Here is a 22,532-nt window from a genome sequence, read left to right as displayed (position 1 = left end):
GTGTATTAACTCTGCTCTTTTATATTTTTTCACCTTTTTATAATGAGTAGTTTTAAAATATTTGTTCATTTTAAAATTATTTTTATTTTTAGAAGTTATTTTGACAAAAATATATTTATTAGAAAGGATAAATAACACTTCTATGATTGCATATGGATGTAACCATTGAATTTTTTTATTTATACATATTCGACTTGACATTTACCTGATATTGTATAATCGAATCTAATTTAATTAATACTTGAAATATTAGCAATTGGATAATCAATCAAAATTACCACTAAACAAAAGTTATAATTCTTTAATTATATCTAAAGTATGAAAAGTGAATGAATTTTTGATAGGGACTGGAGGATGAATTATAGCTGTTTGAGTAACCTTGAAGCTTTATCAACTGGTGATAGAAATCCCACTTAGGGTCCAATTATAACATTTATAAATGTCATAATAAACTTAAAAATAGATCTACATATATTTATTTTGAATACAATATTTTTAGATAAGATGGAATGGTATTCATATTGAATACAATATATTGAATACAAAATTTTCTGAAAATAGTATAATTGACGATGATTACCACTATAAAATTTTTTTCTTGAAATACATAATATTTATTATATACGATAAAATATATAATATTTATAATGTAATCATTTACTCACATAAAATTTTGTTGATTTTATTTTTTATTTTATATTTTTTAAGTATTGGCTATTTAATGTATACTGAAATTAAAATAAATATAATTATTAGAAGTTTAGTAGACAAAACATAATGTACTTTTTAAAATTCAAAGAAGTATTCAAAGATTTTTTATTTAGCTATTTTAACAAAAAAAATGAATTAATCCTTATACTTCTACATTCCTCATTATAAACATTGCTATCCATAATTAAAATAAAAATACTCATAGCCAAAATTATTATATTTAAATTTATTTTCTAAAATTAATTTAAAAAAGAAATGTTGATTTATGGGTATTGAGCAATCTTTTGGCCATATCACTCATTCACTTGTCTTTATCATCAAAGTGCTCACTAATTTAAGCACCTTTATTGAATGCCCACTTGCATTGCAAGTCACTTAGACTCCAAAGAATTTTCATTGGGTCCCATTATTAGTGTCTCTCTTTTTTCCTAAAATAATTTTCAAATTATTATTCTACCCCTTCTTAAAATACACACTCCTCCAAATAAAAAACAACAAAAATTCAAATCATTTTAACTCTAAATTCCAATGTTACATTAGTATATGAGACAAATTTGACATCACTAATATCTCATAAGAATATTTCATTTATGTGTATTTAGTATTCAAATCTTAGTAGCATAAAATTCATTTGTATCTTCCTAATATATTGAGATAAATTTGAAAACAAAAGACGTAGTCACTTTTTAAAAACAAAGGAAGAATAAACCAAATATACTTGTTTTTTTTTAATTAAAATCGACAATAAGCATTTTAATTGTTTTTCTAATTCCTAAAAATGAGATATTTTAAAAATTAGGTGTACTATACATAAATTTTGTACTCATATATTCTTATCAATTTGAGTAAAATAGTACTTCTAAATGGCATGCTACAACCACCATTTTGAGAGATTGACACAACTTAATATGAAGCTTTCAGATATGGGCCATATTTTATACCCAATTTTAAATAAATCAAATAAAAAATGGTGTTGTGTCTCAGGACTCGAATCGACTCTGTGCGCAGGATCATATTGTGTCACATGCCATTACTTGAAAGTGCTGGCCTAACACGCCACATTACTTTAAATAGTGGGCCATGACACATGGCTCGATTCAACACAATATACATTCATTCAACACAACATACGTTGATTCAACATAACACGAATTTCATGTCTAACTTAGAATGAAAAAAATTTACTGTACTTTTTAATTTGAATAAAAAAAGCACAATCACAAAAATCAATTGTGATTTACCAGTAGACATGGGATGATATCATATCTCACACGTTAACCTAGAAATTCTCAATTGAAAAGATCAGCTCAATAGTATTCTTTGATTTGACTTAAACATGGCCAATTTGCCACCAAATAGACCCTAACGGTCTCAGTTTGCTATCAAACGAAAAATTCATCAGCATTATTAATTTATTATAGTACAAAGTACACAAATCAATTCACTTGATGAGATTCTTCGATCTTCAATCATGGCAAATATTGCTAAATTTAACGTTGAAAATCTCTATCATCGCCAATGAAATTCAGTCTATCAGAAAAATCAATACAAAATTCGTTTTTATTTATTTACATACCATATTTTTCAATCCAATTCCCCTCAAAATTACTTTATCGTCATCGTCAAAGTCTAGTAATTCATACAGAATCCAACAAAACAAACAATTTTTCCGTCGACGTAATTCAAAGCGTCACTATGGCGATTGTTCAGGTATGGCTACAAGCACCGGCCGCCACACTCTCCTCATCAACAATCTTTGTCTCAACGTCGCCGAAAAAGGCCTCACTCGACGCGCTGCCATTAATCCGCCATCGCCGCTGCCGGAACTCACAGCCGCCGACGGTATCAATCTTTGATCTTCACTTTCTCCTTCTAGAATCTTCTTTGGTGGAGGAGAAGACACAAAGAGATCCTTCAATTTAAGCCGTACTCCTATATTTTCCTTTTCACTCACTGATTTCTGATTCCCGATTTTTAGACGATCCGGCGAGTCAACTCGGCGATTTTGATGAATAAATCGGCGGTTGAAAACGCTGCCGTTTCCTTTACCACTGAGAAGCATTCGGAGGGTTTTACGACGGCGGATGTGGATTACTGGGCTTGTTGTTGGGCTCCGTGTTGGGCTTCCGATTATCGAACACTGTGTTGCTAATAGTTTGAATTTTTGTAATGACATTTTTTGATAATTTTTTTGATGTATGATCAATTTATTTTTACTTTGTTAGAAATTAGGGATTAAATTATGGAATTTTAAGAGAAATGACAAAAATTTAGGGTGATTGACAAGGAGTAAGAATGAGGAATTGATTGCATTAAAGTTTGAAGGGTTAGAGTAGAGAGTAGGGAGGAATATGATGAGAAGAGTGAGGAAATGGGAAAGTAAAGTGAGAGTACTAATACAAGGAAGGGTATTTAGGAATGTTTGCTTTATACTTCAGAATAATGTGGAGAAGTGGTCTTACTTGGTATTGTCTTTTGTTCTTCTTTTTTTCACAAAAAATTTAAAAATTTAGATTCCATTTATAAAAAATTTGTTTTTTTCCATTTGTATGAGGTATACTGTGCTATTTTAACGAGTCAAACTAAAAATAAATTGAACTGAATTTATGGTATTTTTGACATTTCTTTCCTAACTTAAAAATCACTCCAAATATCAATGTGAACTTATTAGAGCCGAAAATTCATGATACACTAAAAAAAAATATATCGAACTTTCACAAAACAACTTGCAAGTTTAACAAGATTGGTGTTTTTGCCTAATAAAAAAATAGACTCACATGTGTGGGATATTGAAAAGTAACTCATATGTGATTTTAAATCAAAAATTAGAGAGAGATTGACGGACATATAAACTTAATGAATTGGTTTTACGATGAAACATCATCAAGGATATGTACAAGTCCATTAAAAAAAATTTATCACAAGTTGATGTGTTATACTTCTATAACTTAATATGATTATATGACCTTAATTTAAAAGAATTTTTCTAAATCTTGAACTATTTTAAGTGCACACAAAATATATAATCCAATAATCAAAATAAACAACCTAGACTCATAGTAGACGTTAATATGGGGTCTCATTTCACCTGGGCCATATCTTATGTAGTAGTTTCCTCCACCCATCTCAAAAACATTGCAATACAACATATGAAATTAAATCTTTTCAAAAATAGTGAAAATTAAATGAAATGAAGGGAATATTATTTACCTATAGTTTTCAAACATAATCTTGCATTGAAATCAGAAGATGAAAATTTAATATCTTTGTATTTAAGTGAAAATTAACTATATGCCACTATAAGTCTTCAAAACAGATTTGACAACTCAATTGATATTTATCCTGATCTTGTAATTAAAGCCGATGTGAATTCACTTTAAAATTAAATTTTTAATTTTAAAAAAATCAATATGAACACAATCCTACCACCTCCATATATCATTGATATTCTTGGCCCTTCTATTTTTAGTCGGTGGTTTGGTGCAAATCAAACCGTTCTAGGCCACTATTTGCATAGTCCTATGTCAACTTCAAAAGATTTCATGTTTTGTTTGATAAACTAACCCAATGCCATTGGACCCTACTATGTTAATCTATATGATGCTGCAGCGATTACTAGATGGACTTTTAATTTTAGATTGAATCAAAATTGATAGTTCTATACGTCTAGTTATTATATAAATACGAAAAATGATATATGTAACTATAAGGTTGTATGTAAGAAAGAATTTTGTATGTAATTTAATTTTTTTTTGTCTTAGGAATATTAAAGTTTAATTATACTGTTTAGAAAGTTAAAATCATTGATAATAAAGAGAATTTGTTAATTTTTATATTCAAGCATAAAAGCTGTAAATATCATTACCCTATATATATTACATCAACATTTAAATAGGATTATTATGGATTTCATATTTTATTTTTTTTTGGTAATTTTATATAGCTTGAGTTTTTGGCTTTTCCACATAGTAGACTATAAATTCACGTGGTGACCCTGAGCTTCTAACTTTTCCTTGTCGTAAACAAAATGTTAAATTTTTGGTTTAATTAAGTATTCATTTCGACTGAATTACGAAGTATATGGCCAATCAGAGTGATCGCGATGTCTATTTTTTGAAAAAAAAAAGTTATTATGCTTGGGAAAAATAGCGTAAAATTAACAAAAACACATTTGTTTTGTGTACCATGTAGAGAAGTTGTAAGCTTAAGATCAACAAGTTGATTAAAAAAATATTTGTCTATCACGTGAAAAAGCCAATAATTTAATCATTTGGAATTTTTTTTTCATTTAGAAAATTGGATTAATTAGTGTGTGGTAACTTTGTGACAAATAATCCAAATTGGACGGTAGATATCTTTGTAGATTTTGGTCCAATTTTCAATCTAAGTTTAGATCCATTCAAATAGGAGACAAAGTTTTTTATTCCGTATTCAATGCGCCGAAAAAGAGTAAAAAGAAAGATCGTCCATTGAAAGAAATAAAAGCATAAAGTTTGGTCCAACTTCTAATCAATAATTTAGCAAATTTTGGGTTTATTATTGGGTTTAGACGTTTAGTGTTGTATTCATTCTAATTTCCAAATGAATGAAGGATTGAATGTTTAGACGTTTATTATTCCTAAGGTTTTAGTATGTTGTAGCCATAATTTAATTAGGAGATATGGTTGTCGAACCACAATATATTGGTTGAGATTAGTATTTTTTGTTCGTTTGGATCATCAATAGTGTTTGAAGACAAACAATTTCGTAGTAATTACAATTTTGCAAATTTATTAACATTATCAACAGTATTTGTGATGAATTATGGAGAATACGAAAGTGTTTAAAATAGACCCAACAATTCGACTTTTACCCGACCTTGTAATCAAACTAGAATTTGACCCGACTTTAAAACAAATTTAAAATTATGTAAAAATCAATGTGGACAACAAGACTCGATTTTGAACCGACTCAAAACAGACCCAATGAACACCTTTAAACTATACTTATGAACTTCCATCTTTTCAAAGTCCAAATTGTACACAAGTACTTTCTATATGGTTGGAGGGGAAAGACTAGAAATGGGTTAAAAGTGGAATCAAGAGTATAAATATATTGTCAAAACTCACATTTGCAGAACTCTTACATTGTACTACTCCTTATTTACATACATCCCTAACATAAGTACACCAATTTAATTTACTAATCATATAAGTAATCACAACAATGCCTCTTTTTCTTCAATTTCTTTTGCTGAAAAATTGAAAATCTACAACAAAAGGAAGGCTAATTCCTTACTTAGTCACTAATCATCTTAAGCTATTGTTACTAACCTGTGTCTCAGGCGAAAGCGGAGGAGGAGCATTCTTTAATAGCCCTGCATCATCGTCACATTCGTTTATGTCGACTACAACTTGTTTTTGCGCGTTTTGCATTTGTTTCTGTATCGCTTTCAATGATCCGAGTACTTCTTTCATTGATGGTCGCGCGTCTTTATCCTGCTGTAGACACTGGAATGCTACTTCTGCTACTAATTTCACCATCTTATGTGCAAGACCATCGTTTTCCACATCAAGTTTTGGATCAATTAGCTCATGTAACGCGTGTTTCTGGATTCTATCCACAACCATATTTGCTAAATTGATATCGTGTCTATGTCTAGTGATATCGACTGCCATTTTTGAGGATATCAACTCAGCTAGAACAACTCCAAAGCTATAAACATCGCTCTTTTCAGTTAACTGATAGCATTGGTAGTATTCAGGATCAACATAGCCCGGAGTCCCTTGTGGGGCAGTGGACACATGTGTTACATCATTCGGGAAAAGTCTTGACAACCCGAAATCAGCCACCTTAACTTGGAATGTTTTCTCCAAGAGAATGTTTGTAGTCTTGACATCACGGTGAATGACATTTTTTTCGTGCAGGAACGACAAGGCGTCTGCTGTCTCGACAGCGATGCTGAGTCGTGTAGACCAAGGGAGACCGAAAGGTTGTGCACGTTTTCCATGAAGATGATCAGCGACTGTGCCATTAGAGACATACTCGTAAACTAAGAGGAGTTCTCTGCTTCTTCTTGAAGTGCATCCATAAAGGGTTACCAGGTTTTTGTGCCTTAAGGTAGCTAGAATGCGGATTTCATTCATGAACTGTCCCATATGTCTACAACTATTCTCATATAAGCGTTTCACTGCAACTAAGCGTCCATCATTGAGATTACCTGAAGAGTGAAAGAAAAAAGGAAATTCATCTTGGTTGAAATTCATTAAACACAAGGACCTCAATGCAAAAATTTCACATTTGCTGCCTTATTTCTCTGATTTGGTTGTTCAAATGGTTTGTAAGTAGACCTGCCAAATTTTAACCTGATTTGAAACTGGCTCGAAATCTGACAAGAAATTAGTGGGAAAAAACCCAAAAAGTTTGACCTATAAATAAAAAATGACCTGACCTGAAAAATAGATAAAATCCGACATAAACTAAAACCGACTTTTGACTTGTTTTCTTAATTTTGTCCTCCTTTTCAACGCACATCATTATTTTTAGTCAGGACCCACGACATTTCTGGTCAAGCTTTGTATGTTAAGTCAACATTTTTTTTGCAACCGTATCATCGGTATATTGGTAAATTTATATATAAAACTAATCTCTACAAGAACAAAAAATTTAATTATATAATTTTGTATGGATAAGTTGTTGGGATGATTTATCCCATATCGAAAAATTAAAGATGGTGTACACACTTTATAAGTTATTGGAGCCCTTCTTCCCATTGCCATATAGTTTTGAGATGGTATATATTTCTTTGGCTTATGAAGTGTGTGTACTTCGTGTTTTCTTATTACAATGCTGGCATTTACAATAACTTCAGCCTAATTTAACATAAGTTTTCTTATTGATAAGAGTTTTTTTTCAAGTTAATCTGATCTGATCCAAAACCCATTTTGACAGGTCTAGTTGTAACCCCTCTGAGATTTGCTATTGTCAAATTAATCAATAAACCCAACAACAACACCAAAGCATTAATTTCAATAATATAAAGTAGGGTACATAAACTAAGCAAATCAGAGCGGGAAATGATAACCAACAAAGAACTATAGGACCAAGAATGAAAGTGGGTGAAGATCATACCATAATAGACAGTACCAAATCCACCATCTCCTAACTCGCGACGCTCATGAAAATTCTCAGTGGCTTCTTCAAGCTCATCATAGCTGAAGAGAGGGACACCCAAGTAGTTGGCAGAATTTTCAAAATCAGACTTTGAGGAAGGATAAGAGGGAATGCTTGGAGACAGGTAGGTTGATGGGCTTGTAGTGTACTCTTGGCTCGATCGAAATTCGTTGCTCGAAGGATTTCCATTGCTTGGATAACTCGACACGATTGCTTTTGATTGAGCCTTGGCGACAGATCGCCTTTTCCTTCGTACAAAAAATATAAGGCACACAAGAGCAACTGCAGCTAGAACTATCCCTCCAACAACTAGTCCTGTATTTATGAAATTAAATGAAATTCTTCTTAGAGTGAGCCAAAAAATGAATCATGTGAATAATCAATTATATTGGACTGTTTGGCAAAATAGCTTATTAGGCAATTTTAGCTTAATTTGAGATAAATAGTGAGTTGGATAGTGTTTGGTAAATTAACTGGTTGAAACAACTTATTGTTATGAATAAACTATTGTTGAACGAGCTACTCATAGCAGCGGGTTCAAAATCAGCTGGTTAAATCAATCAATTTAATCAACTATTAGCCACCAGATATCAACTGTTTGCCAAACACCCAATGATCTTTTCTCATACTAGAGAAGTTATACATACCTATCACCATTCCTTTTGCATTATTTGACTTGCCTGCAGTAACATCAACAAATATGCAGATTATTAGAACAACTTCAAAATGAACTCGATTGTAAATTAGAGGTGTTCAATAGGTTGGAATTCAGAATAAAAAGTCTGTGACCCAACCCCTTAATAATGAGCTCGAGCCATAGAAAAAAATGCGATAACAATCGCAATAGTGGCTATGTGGCACTAACGAGAATGGTGAGGTTATCATAAGTTCATAACGCCAAATGTCAGTCACGAGCAAGGCATATCTCTTGAAACGGCCAAAACATCTTTTTCTAAAAATCTTCATAATGCAACCGATATGATGCGATAAAAGCCTGACTTTTGCACCAGGGTTTAACCCAAAAAATTGGTAATAAATAATAAAATTAGAAGTCTGATGAACTATGAATTTCAAGAAAATAAGTCAATTATATGTACTATTTTCATATTAATCAACTAAAAAAGGTAGACCTGATTCAGCACAGATTATTCATATTAATAATCATTTTCACATATTATGATCATTACAAGAAAAATTAGGTTTGATTCTCCATTTTTTAATGGCTATACCTCTTTCTTTAATGTGAGAAATTTGGATGAAGTGCAGTTATTAAAAAAACGAAGAATAATATAATATAGTCTATAAAAAAAATTGTTGGAAAACTAAATCTCTTGGCCAACAGTCTTCAATTCCATGGGCTGTTTAATAAATTATTTGTCTGACAAAAAAAAGAAAAACAGCATCCTTCTGGAAGATTAGGACTTTCAATACATAGAATGAACATTTTTGCTGATGAGAAGATGATGTAAGCAGAAATATGTCACTATCAGTTCAATGTATGATGGAACGTATAATGGATCGGATGAGGTATAAATCAAGATTAGAAAAGTACTCTATGATTTACAACATCAACAATCTATGAAATTGATAGGTAAAAACGAAAGAAAATGAGAGAAAATGTGTAAATTAAAATTAAAAAAGTAATAAAAACAATATCTAAAATAGAAATATCGCAAAATACAAAGATAATGACTAAAATGGAAAGTGCGACCAGTCTTGAAGAGTGTATATTTTTGCACAAGCTTATTACTGTGAAAAACCGTGTATTAGTTGAGCATTCAAATCTAGGATACAAGTATGATCAATTCATATAATAAAAACAGCAAAAAAAAGGTTCACACTAAGGTCTTTAACCATTTATGTTGGTTTGTTTTTGTGTATAAAGATAAAAATGTACTAATACGTGGAAGATTACAATTTTGCTTAAAAAGGAATAGGTTGGTCGAAAATGAGTTTAATAACAAGAGTAAAATATGATAAAAAAGAATTGAAATTTTCAATAGTATAAGTGAATAAATTAGATCGAATAGAGATAAAGAACGTAGGTTGATGATTATTGAAATTGATTTTCTTAGTTATAAATTGGTAAAGGAAAGTATAATCTTTAATAACAACGATTTTAATTGTACGTTTAACCCACTAGGTCATTACCTAACCCAATCCATGACACTGGTGGCACAAACTATTCTTTGTGTTCTCTCCAATGCTATTAATTGGGGGTAAATCAAGAATATTAGTATGATGAGCCGAACACTCATCTTAGATGCGGATTGAATCAACAATTTAAGATTAACACTATGTTGGATAGGGATAAATAGAGGGGAAGTAAAGGGAGGGATTTAGAAGGTGGAGGATTCCTTATTTGAAAAACATAGACAAATTCTACTAAGAACACAATTACTCTTGAAATGAAAAAATTTAGAAGGACAACACTTATTTTGTTTCTCTTTCTTCCCTTCTAAACAAATAAGATGCACTATCCTTTCTTACCCATCCCCTTCCTTTTCTTCCCCTCCTCTTCCTTTCTTTTCTCTTATAATTTGCTATCCAAACATAATGTAAGAGTTTTTAATTAAACTAATCAGGCCATGGACTAGACATACTCGAGCCTAGAATTTCTGATGGAGTTCAAAGAAGTAAGATACATGCAACCTCATCCATATAGAAAGAAAGAGATTATTTCTGATTCAACCAAACATTTAGACAACCTAGTTAAATTTTCACCAAAAATACTTACATCTGAAATCATGAGGTTGATCATCAGAGCAATAGCAAGTAAATTCTCCCTTAGTAGTATTATACCCACACACTCCACCTGATTTACGGCAACCATCACACAATCCATTCTCTGCAACTAATTCTAACTCAAAACTATCTTGAAATGCTTTCTGCATTTCACTCACTACCCTTGATGCTGTATGAACTGGAAAAAAGATGTTTCCTCTGCATAAACTTGGTGGGATATTATATATATCACTGATTACATAATACCCATCAACAGAATCCTTACATGGAAATGGATTACCAAGACCAGATTTTCTAATCGGACAATCATAATAAAGGGTAACAATTTCAACTGTCGGAGTGTATCTGTAAAGTGTGTAGTTTAAAGAGTTATTGAACAGGGTGGATGGACAGTAATAGCGACCATTCCAGACATCGTCTCGAGAAACAGAGATAGTAAGTGAAGTTTGATTCATTTTTAGAAAATTAAATTTCTCCCATGAAGATGTTGTTAATGAAATTTCTGGGTTTTGATTATTGACACTGCAATTGAGCTTAAAACCAGGATAACCACATGATTCTGGGCGGTTTTGGTTATCATAGAAAGGGTAGCTTAAGCTTACATTTCCACATAAAAATGGCTTCTTACATGATTCATAGTCTTTCGCCTCGATGAATCTATGGAGTTGGATGAAGGGGAAGAAGAAGATGATGATCACAATGAGGGAAAATGATTGGATTAAGTTCATTTGTAAGAAAAGGCTGGAGGGGGATTAATGGAGATTCAGGGAAATTAAAGTTTGGTTTTTTATTGGTCTGATGTGAATGTTCAAGGAAAGGGTTTGTTTTTTCTAAGGATGTGAATTTTAAGACCAAAACTAAAAATAAATGAGTCTTTGAAAATTCTAGTTTGATGGGTGGAATAAGGTTGGATCAGGCTCAAATAAAAATAAGTCGGATTGTGTCCGACTTATTCAATTTGGTCTAGCCGACTAGCCCAATCCGTCTTTGTAAAGGGTCGGATCAAAGCCTACAACAGACCCCAGCTCATTGCAGAGATGTGAATATGATAGCAGTTGAATTTTTGTACTTCATCTACTTTTGCACTTGAATACTTCCATGTCTTTTCCCAACTTGATCTATATGTTTTCTTATCTTTGAAAATTAATTTTTTTGCGATTTTTATACTTTTTGTATGAGAGCTTTATAAAGACCCAAGAGTAATATGATAGAATTACTACCTCTCAATATCAGCAGAATGAAGGAGAAGAAAGATGAAGAAGTGGGATGAAAGTTTGATGTTATTTGTCATGTTTGATTATTATTATGATTATTTTCAAAATGGTTGTTGAAAAGGAGAGAAATACTTGGGTGTAGTACATACCTTAGACTTGGTCAAAACTCAAAGAGTTGCATTGTTTGACTTCATAGGCTTACTAATTTATTAGCCTTTTTTCTTTTTTCTTTTTTCCTTCAAATTTCTTGGAGGAGATCAAGTTTAGTTGGTGCTAATCAACCTATCTTAAATGGGCCGGCCACAAGCCTACACTAGGTCTCATGGTGAGACCCCATCTCTATTGAGTTGATCCATGTATATTGAGTGTGTTAAATGATCACTTATAGTTTTAAAGTGATCAATTAAACAAATGGGCAAATTAAATAGGCGCGATTCATGGTGAGACGGTCTCATTCAACACAAGTTGAAGAAAAATCGACAGCAAGCACGTAAATTTGCCTAAAGCTACAATGACTCGAAAAGCTTGTGGAGTTGACGCAGAAAGCATAGCCCAAAAACCGTGTTCAAATTCCAGATGCGCCTAATCTGTGGGTCAATCTCAGAGTAAATCAACGGACTAGTTAGATGTGGGATGTGTTCAGGCATAGTGATCGAGCCATCAAGGGCGCTCCAGCCTCCTATGTCCATGGCCAAAACTCAACAAAATACTCATAAAAATCGCCTTAATTAAGGTTCATCAGGCAATGGTTAAAAGTTTTGCAGCCACCACACTAGAAAGAAACACAGTATAAGCAGTTTGACAGCATCACAAGGACCTAAACAGATTACCAAAGTTGCTAACAATTTCATGATCAGAAGTTCTGATAATAGGTAAAAAAGAGTTTGAGGACTAATACCATCAAGGGATTTAACATAGCATGTAGAGCCATGATGTTCATCAGGACAATAGCAAGTAAAACTTGTTACTGTTGATGTGGACTGTGTCTGAGTCGAGCAAAGTTGAACAAGTATAATTAGTTTGATAGCATAACAATTCACAAGGATCTAAATTCTAAACAGGTTAACAAATGCAAGATTAAACTGAGTTTATCGCAAACATAGTGTAAGAATCCGTAAAAAGAGAGTTGAAGTACTTGTACTTTTAGCAAGGGATTTAACATAGCATGTAAGGCCATGATGTCCATCAGGACAATAGCAAGTAAAACTTGTTGCATCATACCCACACACCCCATTTGATTTTCGACAATCAGCACATTTCTTGTTCTCAGCAATCCATTTCAACTCGAAACCAGTCTGAAACGCGTTCCATAAGGTCTTTCTATCTTTGATACCATCAATTAAAGACTTGCTCACTGGGATGGATACATTCATTTTGCATTTATCTGGTGGGATTTCGTGAAAACCTGGCTGGGATTTTAAATTTGGAGTCATAAAAAAGGCATTGGGTGAACCACTATCTAAGCCGCAGAGAATCTGGTTTTTATATGATGAGAATTGTGAAGAAGGAAAAGAACACTCATAGTAAAGGGTAACATTTTCAGCAGTTGGTATGTAGCTGTAAGTGCTCAAATTTAAGGTAGTATCAAATGTATCATACAAGTCTTGTGGTTCCGGACAAAGATCTTTACTCAATAAAACTTCTGGAGAAACAGAAATTATATCTGAAGCTAAATTCATATCTACAAGATAGAATTTCTCCGAAGAAGATGTCATCACAGAAATTTCCGGCCATAAATTATTATCCTCGCAACTGACCCCAAACCCGGGATGACCACAATACATAGGACGACCCTTTTCTTCGTTGTAGAAAGGGTAGCTCATGTTGGTTTTCCCACAGAGAAACGGTTTTTTACATTCATCATATTCACCTGCCTCTACGAATTTATGTAGTTGGATGATCAAGGTGAAGATGATGATCATGAAGAAGGGTAAATAGTGAACAGAGAAGTTCATTTTTTGGAGATTTTTTAGAGGTTTAATGGAGAATAAGGATGAAGTTTTGGTTTGTTTATCAACTTTGATTATTTATTCAAGGAATAGTTTTGTTTTTTAAAGAATGAAGTTTCTCCCCCGTGTGGAAAAACCTTGGGAAAATATGAGTTGGAGCAGTTTAGTTGAAATTTTCTAGATATTTCAATATCTGAAAGTTGAATATGCTTCATCTATTTAGACAGGACCATCTTTTTGTTATTTTCTAAAACTAGTCAAGATGGTGATATCAGAAACTTTGACTTATTATACATTAATATTTCGGCAACCTTGTTGGAAATAACCTATGTGTGATCACACATCGAAGAATCAGAGAGATGTTTATTAACATATTAGTTTGAGGTTAACAATTCGTTTTAGAATAAAACTTCATCGGATTGCAAGCAGTCAACTTTAGTTTCTCGTCTGTATACACTCCAATAATAAATTTATCATGACTTGCATTTTCTCATTTTCTAATATCTTGTAGCAAGTTATCTCGATTCCATTTGTCAGACTATCAAGCAAGGTTACTCACAATGGAATGAAAGGAATGAAAATTGAAAATGATCAAGTAGCTTGGTTGATACGATATAATGGTTGTTTTTCAATATACATTGCATCTAGCAGCAATGCTGCCAATCTCTTATAATGCAATACACTAAAATCGAAAATAAAAATGATGAATTAAAGATGATGTACATACTTTAAAATAAGAGGTAAAAATAACAACATTCATACAAATATAGCACCCCGATTTGAGACAGGAAGGAAATTTAGGAGCTATAAAGGATTGATAGTACTACTTATATCAACAAGATGCATTTACTTTCTCCACAGACGTGGAGTAGTTTCAGGATGAACGACTTTTTAGGAAGTTTTCCAGAATGCACACGAAAGAGGACAAAGTGTACCTAAAAATGCTTATATTGGTTTTGTGATGCCCTAGGTTGAACTTAAAATTTGATTAATAGACTACACATATCAACAAGGTGCATTTTCTTTTCAAAGAAGCTCATTTGCCAAGAACTCTGTAGTTAACCATGATTGGTGGGGGAGAAATCTTAGAAAGGTGACCTCCTGGGAAGTTTTTTCGGGTGTGCAAAAGTAAGGTTAAAGTGCACTAAAAAGATTTGTGTTGGTTTGTGGGATCTGTCTACAGCCTCGTTGAATTGTCAACAACGATGCAATAGAGCCAGAGTGTTACAGGTTTGGGGATCAGTCTAAAATTAGAATTAGGCTTTTCAAACAGATCAGGTTGGGTGGGGTTCGAGTTCGGGTCATAGATAAACAGGTTAGAAAACCCTTGACCCAAACCCAACCCATTTAATTAATTGGGTCAAAAATCACAACCTAACTCGACCTGCAACAGATAAGGTCGACTTGATTTCGACTCACTTAACCTGTTTATAGTTTTTTGTTTTTATTTTAAGCTTTTTAACATTGATTACATCGAATTTTTTAGGCTTATTTTTAAATTTTATTTTTTTTTGTTGTTTATTTTGTATTTACTGAAAACTAAGAAAATATTAAAATAAACTAAATTTAGGTTATACTTATTGACTTAACTCGAAATTAAAACATTTAATTAAATGAGTTATATAGGTTTGTTTTAGATTTAAAATTTTGATCTAAACGTAACACATTTAATAATCAGATCAGGTCAGATCGACCTATTTAATTAATTGGGTTAAAAATCTCAACCCAAATTTACTTATTTTGAGTTAGGTTCATGTCGAATTAGTAGTTCCGGTGAGCTTTTGCCAGTAGAATGTATTGTTCACTGGTGGTAAAGTACATATTTCTAGGGGCGTTAAGCATGCGACTTCTAGATGCATAGCCCCTTTCCAAAGTCTGAGTTGTCAAGGAAACCAAATGAGTTGAACTCTAACTTCACTACGCATTTAATAATTCCTCCACTAACACAAGTAACCACTTAATTTAATCGTAATTTCAATTAGAAGACTGACTATTAGTTAGAACCATGAATCTTGATATTAAAGCTTGGTTTAGTTTCTTGCTTCAAGTCATTCCTTACCCTTAAACTGCTGAAGAAACCAGACAAGGTCACCATGCCATTGTTCATTCTTTTTTTTGACTCATCCATCTCAAACTATATCCATGTTCGGGTCAAACATGTTTGGTTTTTGGAACAGGTCTAATATTTGATGGGTCATAGAATTATAGTTCTTTGTTCGTTGTATAATAAACTGTTAAACTAGGCTGGACTTATTGTAAATGCCAACGATTAACGGGAAAAACACGAAGTGTACACACTTTATAAACCAAGGAGATATATAACATCCCAAAACCTTATGGTAACGGGAAGAAGGTCTCTAATAGCTTATAAAGCATGCACACCATTTTCAATTTATCGATGTGGGATAACTCATCCCAACAACCCCCACATGCGAACCCCATCAAGTTCGCATGTGAGAGTAATCAATTAGAGTAGGAACGCCAATCTTTTCGAACCTACCATTTTTAAACTTTTGCTCGAACCATCGGCTCTGATACCATGTCAAAGAACCAACTCAACCAAAAGCTTAAGCTGATGGTAGAGGCCCCTGGATATGTTATATACTCTAACACGCCTCCTCACACGAGAGCTCTTTGGGTTAGAACTTAGAAGTATGGATGCAATACAGGCCCTCCTCATATCTGGTACTAAATATTCCACTTTAAATGAGGGGTGGTTGAGATTCAACCCGTGACCTCTTGTCACACTGGTTTCTGATACCATGTTAAGGAACCAATTCAACCAAAAGTTTAAGTTGATTGTAGAGGCTCCTGGATATGTTATATACTCTAACAATATAATAAAATGATTCATTAAATCAAACGTGAAGTTGCAGATATTAGGGTGTTTGGCAGTTTGTTGTTGAATGATAGGTGTTAATTGGTCCAATTAGCATGTTTGACCAAGTAACATCGACATTTATGTAAGTCGTTAAACTAGTTGTGTAAACTGTTGTAAAAAAGTTTTTAAATAAAGATTAGTTAAATTTTTATTAGAAAAAAAGTAGGCTAAAAACCAAAAGCCATTAAAAAACTGTTCAAAGTAACTTTTTGTCTCAACCGGTTTAAAAAATCATTTATCAAGAGAAAAGAAAAAGAAAATGAAAAGGTGGAGCAAGAAGAGGCTGTTCCACTGGAAAGTCTAGACAATGAAGGGAGCATTATGATTCGGAAGATTCCTTAAGGTAAGGATACTTAATTGTGTAAGGGTAACAAGAAAAAAACAAATTAAGAGAAAAAAAGTTGATGTTAATGATAACCTAGAATCAGACGACATAACAATCAATTTTGGTTACCTAATCATGGAAGAACAAGTCTATATGTAGTAGGTTGGAACAAGAAGAGAAAACAAGAAAAATTGTAACGTTAATTGTTTGTTAAGAGAAATGGACAATACACCTGCCGGCTACCATCATCATAAATTAGAACTTATAACATATTGGAAAAATAATCTACGTGTGATCTCAGATCGAAAAATTAGAGATAGGTTGACTAACATACAAGCTTTAATGGACTACTCATGCTACCAACTGGTTTACGATAGAAGATTATCGGGTTTATATGCAATCAATTCTTTTTTACGTAAGTTTTGTGAAACATTTATCATACGATTCCCAAATTGACAAAGACAAACCTATGTGTTGTTGAACTAAAACTTATGCTAATACTTTCAAGATTCAGCCTTTCAGGTACGAGTCTTCGGTCATTAAACACCTCTGTATCCTCATCTAAATTCACATTGTATCATGGACAAGATGTGGTTTCGGTTAAACCTAATGTCATGCGATTGTCTTATCGCCAAATACTAGTCAAAACCATCAATTACGGTTTTTATACGCCTCACGATATCAGTTTAGTAATTTAAAAACCTATGTGTTGTTGAACTAAAACTTATGCTAATACTTTCAAGATTCAGCCTTTCAGGTACGAGTCTTCGGTCATTAAACACCTCTGTATCCTCATCTAAATTCACATTGTATCATGGACAAGATGTGGTTTCGGTTAAACCTAATGTCATGCGATTGTCTTATCGCCAAATACTAGTCAAAACCATCAATTACGGTTTTTATACGCCTCACGATATCAGTTTAGTAATTTAAAAACCTTATTAGCTCGGTTGATACGATATAATGGTTGTTTTTCAATATACATTGCATCTAGAAGCAATGCAGCCAATCTCTTATAATGCAATACACTAAAATTGAAAATAAAAATGTTAAAAGATAATTTATCTCACATCGATGAATTAAAGATAATGTTCACACTTTATAAGTTATTCGAGCCCTTTCTCCCCTTGCCCTCTCAAAAATATGCTAAAATTCACAATAAGCTCAGCCTAATTTAACAGAAAACATACCGGGTATTGCAGAAGATGTTAGATTTTTGCAAGACGTGTATCGAACACTTCCATCGGAACAAAGACAGCAAGTCGTATTTTGGCTACCCTCGAACCCACATCTACCTCCTGATTCTGTACATTCAGTAAACAATTCTTCATCCTTCAATTTATACTTTGCTTCAAACCCTTTCCCAATAATTTGACTCACACTCCAGTTTCCAATTTGCTGAGCCGATAAATCAAGAACAGGAACCACAATGCTAGCATAACACCCCATCGGCCCATTAGCCCCTTCTTCAGCATACCCAATAGAGTAATTAGTACCACTAATCTTACAGTTAAATTGACCAGGATAAGGAGTCGGATCACCATAACCATAATTAGACGGAGATGGGCAGCCGTATAGTACTGTGAAATTCCGGGAATCAGGACCATAATAAAAAACTGTTGAATCCAATGTTGTATTGATGAATTTCTGCATACAAATTCCTTGCGAAAAATCCTCCCTCGCAATCGTTAAAATTTGGGTATTTTGACTGATATTCAGAACATGATATTTCATACCCTTGCTGTAGATTACAGTAGTCTCATTGTCCTCGCAACTGAGCTCCAAATCTGGGTACCCGCATTTCTTTGGCCTATTTGCTCCCCAGAAGGGGAAACCCACATGGGTTATATGGCCACAATTGAAGTAACCTCCACAGGTATCATACCATTGAAGATCACGGTCACTGCTGATACAGATGGGAAAACACAAAATAAGTAAGAAAATTGGATACAATTGAAAGAATTTCATGTCAGAGAATATGCAGGGGTTTAGAAAATGGTGGGAATATTTGAATGAAATGGTTGGTTAAGAAAACTGAAAAATGCAGGAAATGGAAAGTGCATGATTGATTATGGTCTATGGATCACTAAAGAGGAGGGAAATTTCAAAGAAACAAATGGACAAAGTTGGCAAGTTGGATTTGGTTTTAATAGATGAGTAAGATGACCTTTCGACTTAAAAGCATGGCCGTCTCAAGGGTAAAGCTAACTATGTCCCGGATTTTCAAATTTTTAAAAATTGATATTAACAAAAAATAAAAAATAAATTTAGATATATAAATATTTTTTTTTCTAAATATTAGAGTATATAACCTTATTATGGTGCTTTAATTATAAGCTTAAATTTTTAGTTGAGACTTTAAAATATATTATATACTGTAAATACTCCTCACAAGAAAGTCTTTGAGCTAAAAGTATGGATGCAACATAGACCTCCACCCCTTATATTTGGCGCTAAATATTCCCTAAAATATGTTATGCTCCAACACTAAGTAATACTCCCTCCACACCATTTTAATTGTCTCATTTGCTTGGGCACGGTTTTAAGGGTGGTGTGGGGTCTATTAAAAAGGTGGTAGTTGGGTAAGTAGTAAAGAGTAGTTGGGTAAGTAAGATATATGGGGGTATATTTGTTATTACGTGTGTGAACTAAGGATATTTAGGTAAAAAAAATAGACAAAAATAAAAATATAACAATTGATATGATTTTGCCAAATAAAAAAATGTGAACAATTAAAATGATGTGGAGGGAGTATGAGTTATTAATATTTTAATATAAAATAGTTTAAACATATAAAAAAACCAAGAGTATTCTATTATCCATTATGTCAAGTTTTTAAGGGTCATTATTTTACTACACAAACAATGGTTATTGAATTTTTTGCGTGTGTGGTCATAGGCGGTAGTCCTGAAAGCAATTGAGCATAGTATTATATTAGGTGAAGAGGAATCCTTGTTAGTTCCAGCTACCAAACAAATATATATTAGTAAACAAATTTTCTATCCATTTCACTTTAAATATCTCATTTTGTCTTCATATTAGTCGAAATTGACTATGATTTAATCGAACCTGGAATTAATCGTGTATAAAACTCAAATTAGATTGTCAAAATATTTTGATATATTCAAGAATCAAAAGTAACTCAATTAGAGATATTATATCCGAAATAACATGCCTCAAGCACTTATGCATATGAGTAATATTAATTTGAATTAATTTTAGATATAACTTATATTTTTTCCTAAGTAATATGACCAATTTGTGCTTTTTTATAAAGTAGTTTAAATATCAACAATAAAAAATAAAAGGTGTATTATGTTATTCATTACTCCCTCCGTTCCTATTTGTTCTTCCTATTTGGGTATTTCACAAAGATTAAGAAAAAGAGAATCTTTGGTGGTAGTGGGTATTATTTTAATTATATAATAGTGGGAAGTAATGATTGTATTGGAAGTATGAGGTTGTAGTGGGTATTATTTTAATTAAATAGTAGTGTGAAGTAATGATTGTATTGGAAGTATGAGAGAGAAAATAATTATAAATAAAAGAAAATGGGTACATTAAAAGAAAAGGGGGATTTTAAGGGGTAAAAGTGAGATAAAAACTTTCTAAAAATAGAAAGTATTCTAAAGTGGAAGAACTTTTGAAACTACCCGTTATAGTAATGTGGAAGATCAAAAAGGAACGGAGGGAGTACGTCTTAAGTTTTTAGGGGTCCTTTCTACTTTTGCTCTAGGACTCAAAAAAAAAGGGACAACCCTGATAAGTAGAATCATAATCATAAATTATAAAATGTTAAATAAAATAAAATATAAAATAAGGTTAATGAATAAATAGTGACAAAAATCATACATAAAAGTAATGGAGTTGGTATGAATTTATTTAGTTTTGACAATTATAAAAGTAGGCATAATATAAATGTTGAAAATTTTTGCAATTGAGTTTTGTTTTTCTATCTAATAGGAGGTGGGGATGGTTGACAACCAATACTCTTGCTGAAGTTCAACACTATTCCCACAAAAGACCAACAATAACAATGTCTCATTACTAAAACGTCTAGTAGCTTCTGCTTAGTCGGAATTTAGCGATCAATAACCTTAATCTTAAATTTATATAAATTGTTTTCAATTAAATCTTAATCGCAAATATTATCAATTTACATAGATAAAAAAGATGCAAAAATTTAATGAGATATTTAAATAAAATTTATATTAGTGGACATCACTATGAAAAAGTAAAAGAGAGGAGTGGATTATTCCCAAAATAATTTATAATTCATTTTATGTAATTTAATATAGTAGTATGTAAAGTCTAAGAATATTAATATATAATACACAAATTTGTTAAATGATCCCAAATACTTATATTATTCAATATTAATATTTTTTAAATATTAAAAATAACAATTTGAATATTAAAACAAAGCATCTTTTTCAAACTAAGTTTATTTGTAAAATGAAACATATGGATGACTTTAAGACACTTTAATGCATTCTTATAAAGGTAGCTAGTAAACAAAACTGCTTGGCATACATAGTGATTAACATTAATTAGAATATATAAAATAAGCTTAAACAATAAATAGTGTCAATATTTATAATGTAGCGAGTATTTCAGAACAAAGGAAGTATATAATAAAAGAAATGTTAAATTAGCTAACATGATATTCAATACTCTTAAAAAGTTAATTTCAATAAATAAATAAAAATCAGTTTAAATGAATATTATGATTATAATTAAGTAAAATCTAATAAATGATAAAATTAGACATAGTAATCCGTAATGATTACGTGCATTATTTGTGCCCCTACCAACCATGTTCATAATGCACATCAAATTTTCTGATATCTACAAAATTGCGTTGCATGCATGATGTCTTTTTTTGGTTCTATATCAAATTAAAATTTCCTAATAATTTATGTAAACGATCATTATAATTAATATATTAATTTATGTAGTTAATCTTAATTTTTTTAGGATTAAAACTGTAATATTATTGTTATTGAAAATTTTCCTAAATTGATCGATGTGGACAACTATTACCCTTTTGCAGGTATTATTATATCTGCATGGTCTCAAATATGATTTGCTCTAATATTTAGTAAAGCTATATATATCTTGTCACATAGTACATGGTTTGGCCTATGAGTAGGGTCCTTAGGGTAAGTATATGCGTATGAGTTGCAATCTAATTTTACTTGAAAGAATGAGGTTACAAGAGTAAATGATTGCGATTTATGATTGCGAGTTGGCGGCTTAAAATCATACATGATGTGTAATTATGGTTTGTTATAATTAATTAGAAAGTGCATAAAATGATTTACTTTTCGATTTATGAGATACTTGTTTAAATATTTTGTATTTGATATGATTACATTATAATACAAGTATCTTAACAATTGCTTGCACATTGAGAAAATAGGAAGATGAATATGATGTATCCTTTATTGATTCTTATATTTTTTTTTTCTAATGTTTGAAAAAAAGATGATCTAGGAATATAAATTTTATCATATTTTTAAGAGTACTTCATTTGATCTACTCATAGCAAGAGT

At 31.9% G+C, this 22,532-nt stretch overlaps 2 protein-coding genes across 5 annotated transcripts; both read right to left on the bottom strand.

Annotated features, from left to right (window-relative positions):
* Positions 1-2,004: 2,004 nt before the first annotated feature.
* On the bottom strand, positions 2,005-3,208 carry LOC130802269 (uncharacterized). The gene has a single exon (XM_057666215.1). It carries the CDS (start codon positions 2,885-2,887, stop codon positions 2,405-2,407), a length of 483 nt encoding a protein of 160 aa, XP_057522198.1. The 5' UTR covers positions 2,888-3,208; the 3' UTR covers positions 2,005-2,404.
* Positions 3,209-5,776: 2,568 nt separating this feature from the next.
* On the bottom strand, positions 5,777-19,112 carry LOC130802263 (LEAF RUST 10 DISEASE-RESISTANCE LOCUS RECEPTOR-LIKE PROTEIN KINASE-like 1.4). 4 transcript variants are annotated; one of them, XM_057666206.1, is made up of 4 exons: positions 18,168-19,112; positions 8,511-8,543; positions 7,822-8,178; positions 5,777-6,910 (listed from the first exon to the last, which is right to left on the bottom strand). In XM_057666206.1, exons 1-4 carry the CDS (start codon positions 18,943-18,945, stop codon positions 6,000-6,002), a joined length of 2,079 nt encoding a protein of 692 aa, XP_057522189.1. In that variant the 5' UTR covers positions 18,946-19,112; the 3' UTR covers positions 5,777-5,999. The 4 variants fall into 4 exon arrangements, with proteins under 4 accessions (XP_057522189.1, XP_057522187.1, XP_057522188.1 ...); XM_057666204.1 differs by lacking the exon at positions 18,168-19,112 and adding an exon at positions 12,958-14,015; XM_057666205.1 differs by lacking the exon at positions 18,168-19,112 and adding an exon at positions 12,964-14,013.
* Between the last annotated feature and the right edge of the window lie 3,420 nt (positions 19,113-22,532).

The sequence above is a fragment of the Amaranthus tricolor genome, chromosome 16 (genome assembly GCF_026212465.1).
Source record: "Amaranthus tricolor cultivar Red isolate AtriRed21 chromosome 16, ASM2621246v1, whole genome shotgun sequence".
Classification (NCBI taxonomy): domain Eukaryota; kingdom Viridiplantae; phylum Streptophyta; class Magnoliopsida; order Caryophyllales; family Amaranthaceae; genus Amaranthus; species Amaranthus tricolor.
The sequence above is the reverse complement of the archived record's forward strand: the minus strand, read 5'-3'. Positions and strand labels throughout refer to the sequence as shown.

Coding starts and splice junctions, on each gene's coding strand:
- LOC130802269 (XM_057666215.1), bottom strand. CDS start 2,887: ATGTCATTACAAAAATTCAAACTATTAGCAACACAGTGTTCGATAATC.
- LOC130802263 (XM_057666204.1), bottom strand. CDS start 13,777: ATGAACTTCTCTGTTCACTATTTACCCTTCTTCATGATCATCATCTTC. Junction 8,544..12,957: donor ATCCCTTGCTAAAAGTACAA/GTACTTCAACTC, acceptor ATGTTACTGCAG/GCAAGTCAAATAATGCAAAA. Junction 8,179..8,510: donor TGCAAAAGGAATGGTGATAG/GTATGTATAACT, acceptor TCATAAATACAG/GACTAGTTGTTGGAGGGATA.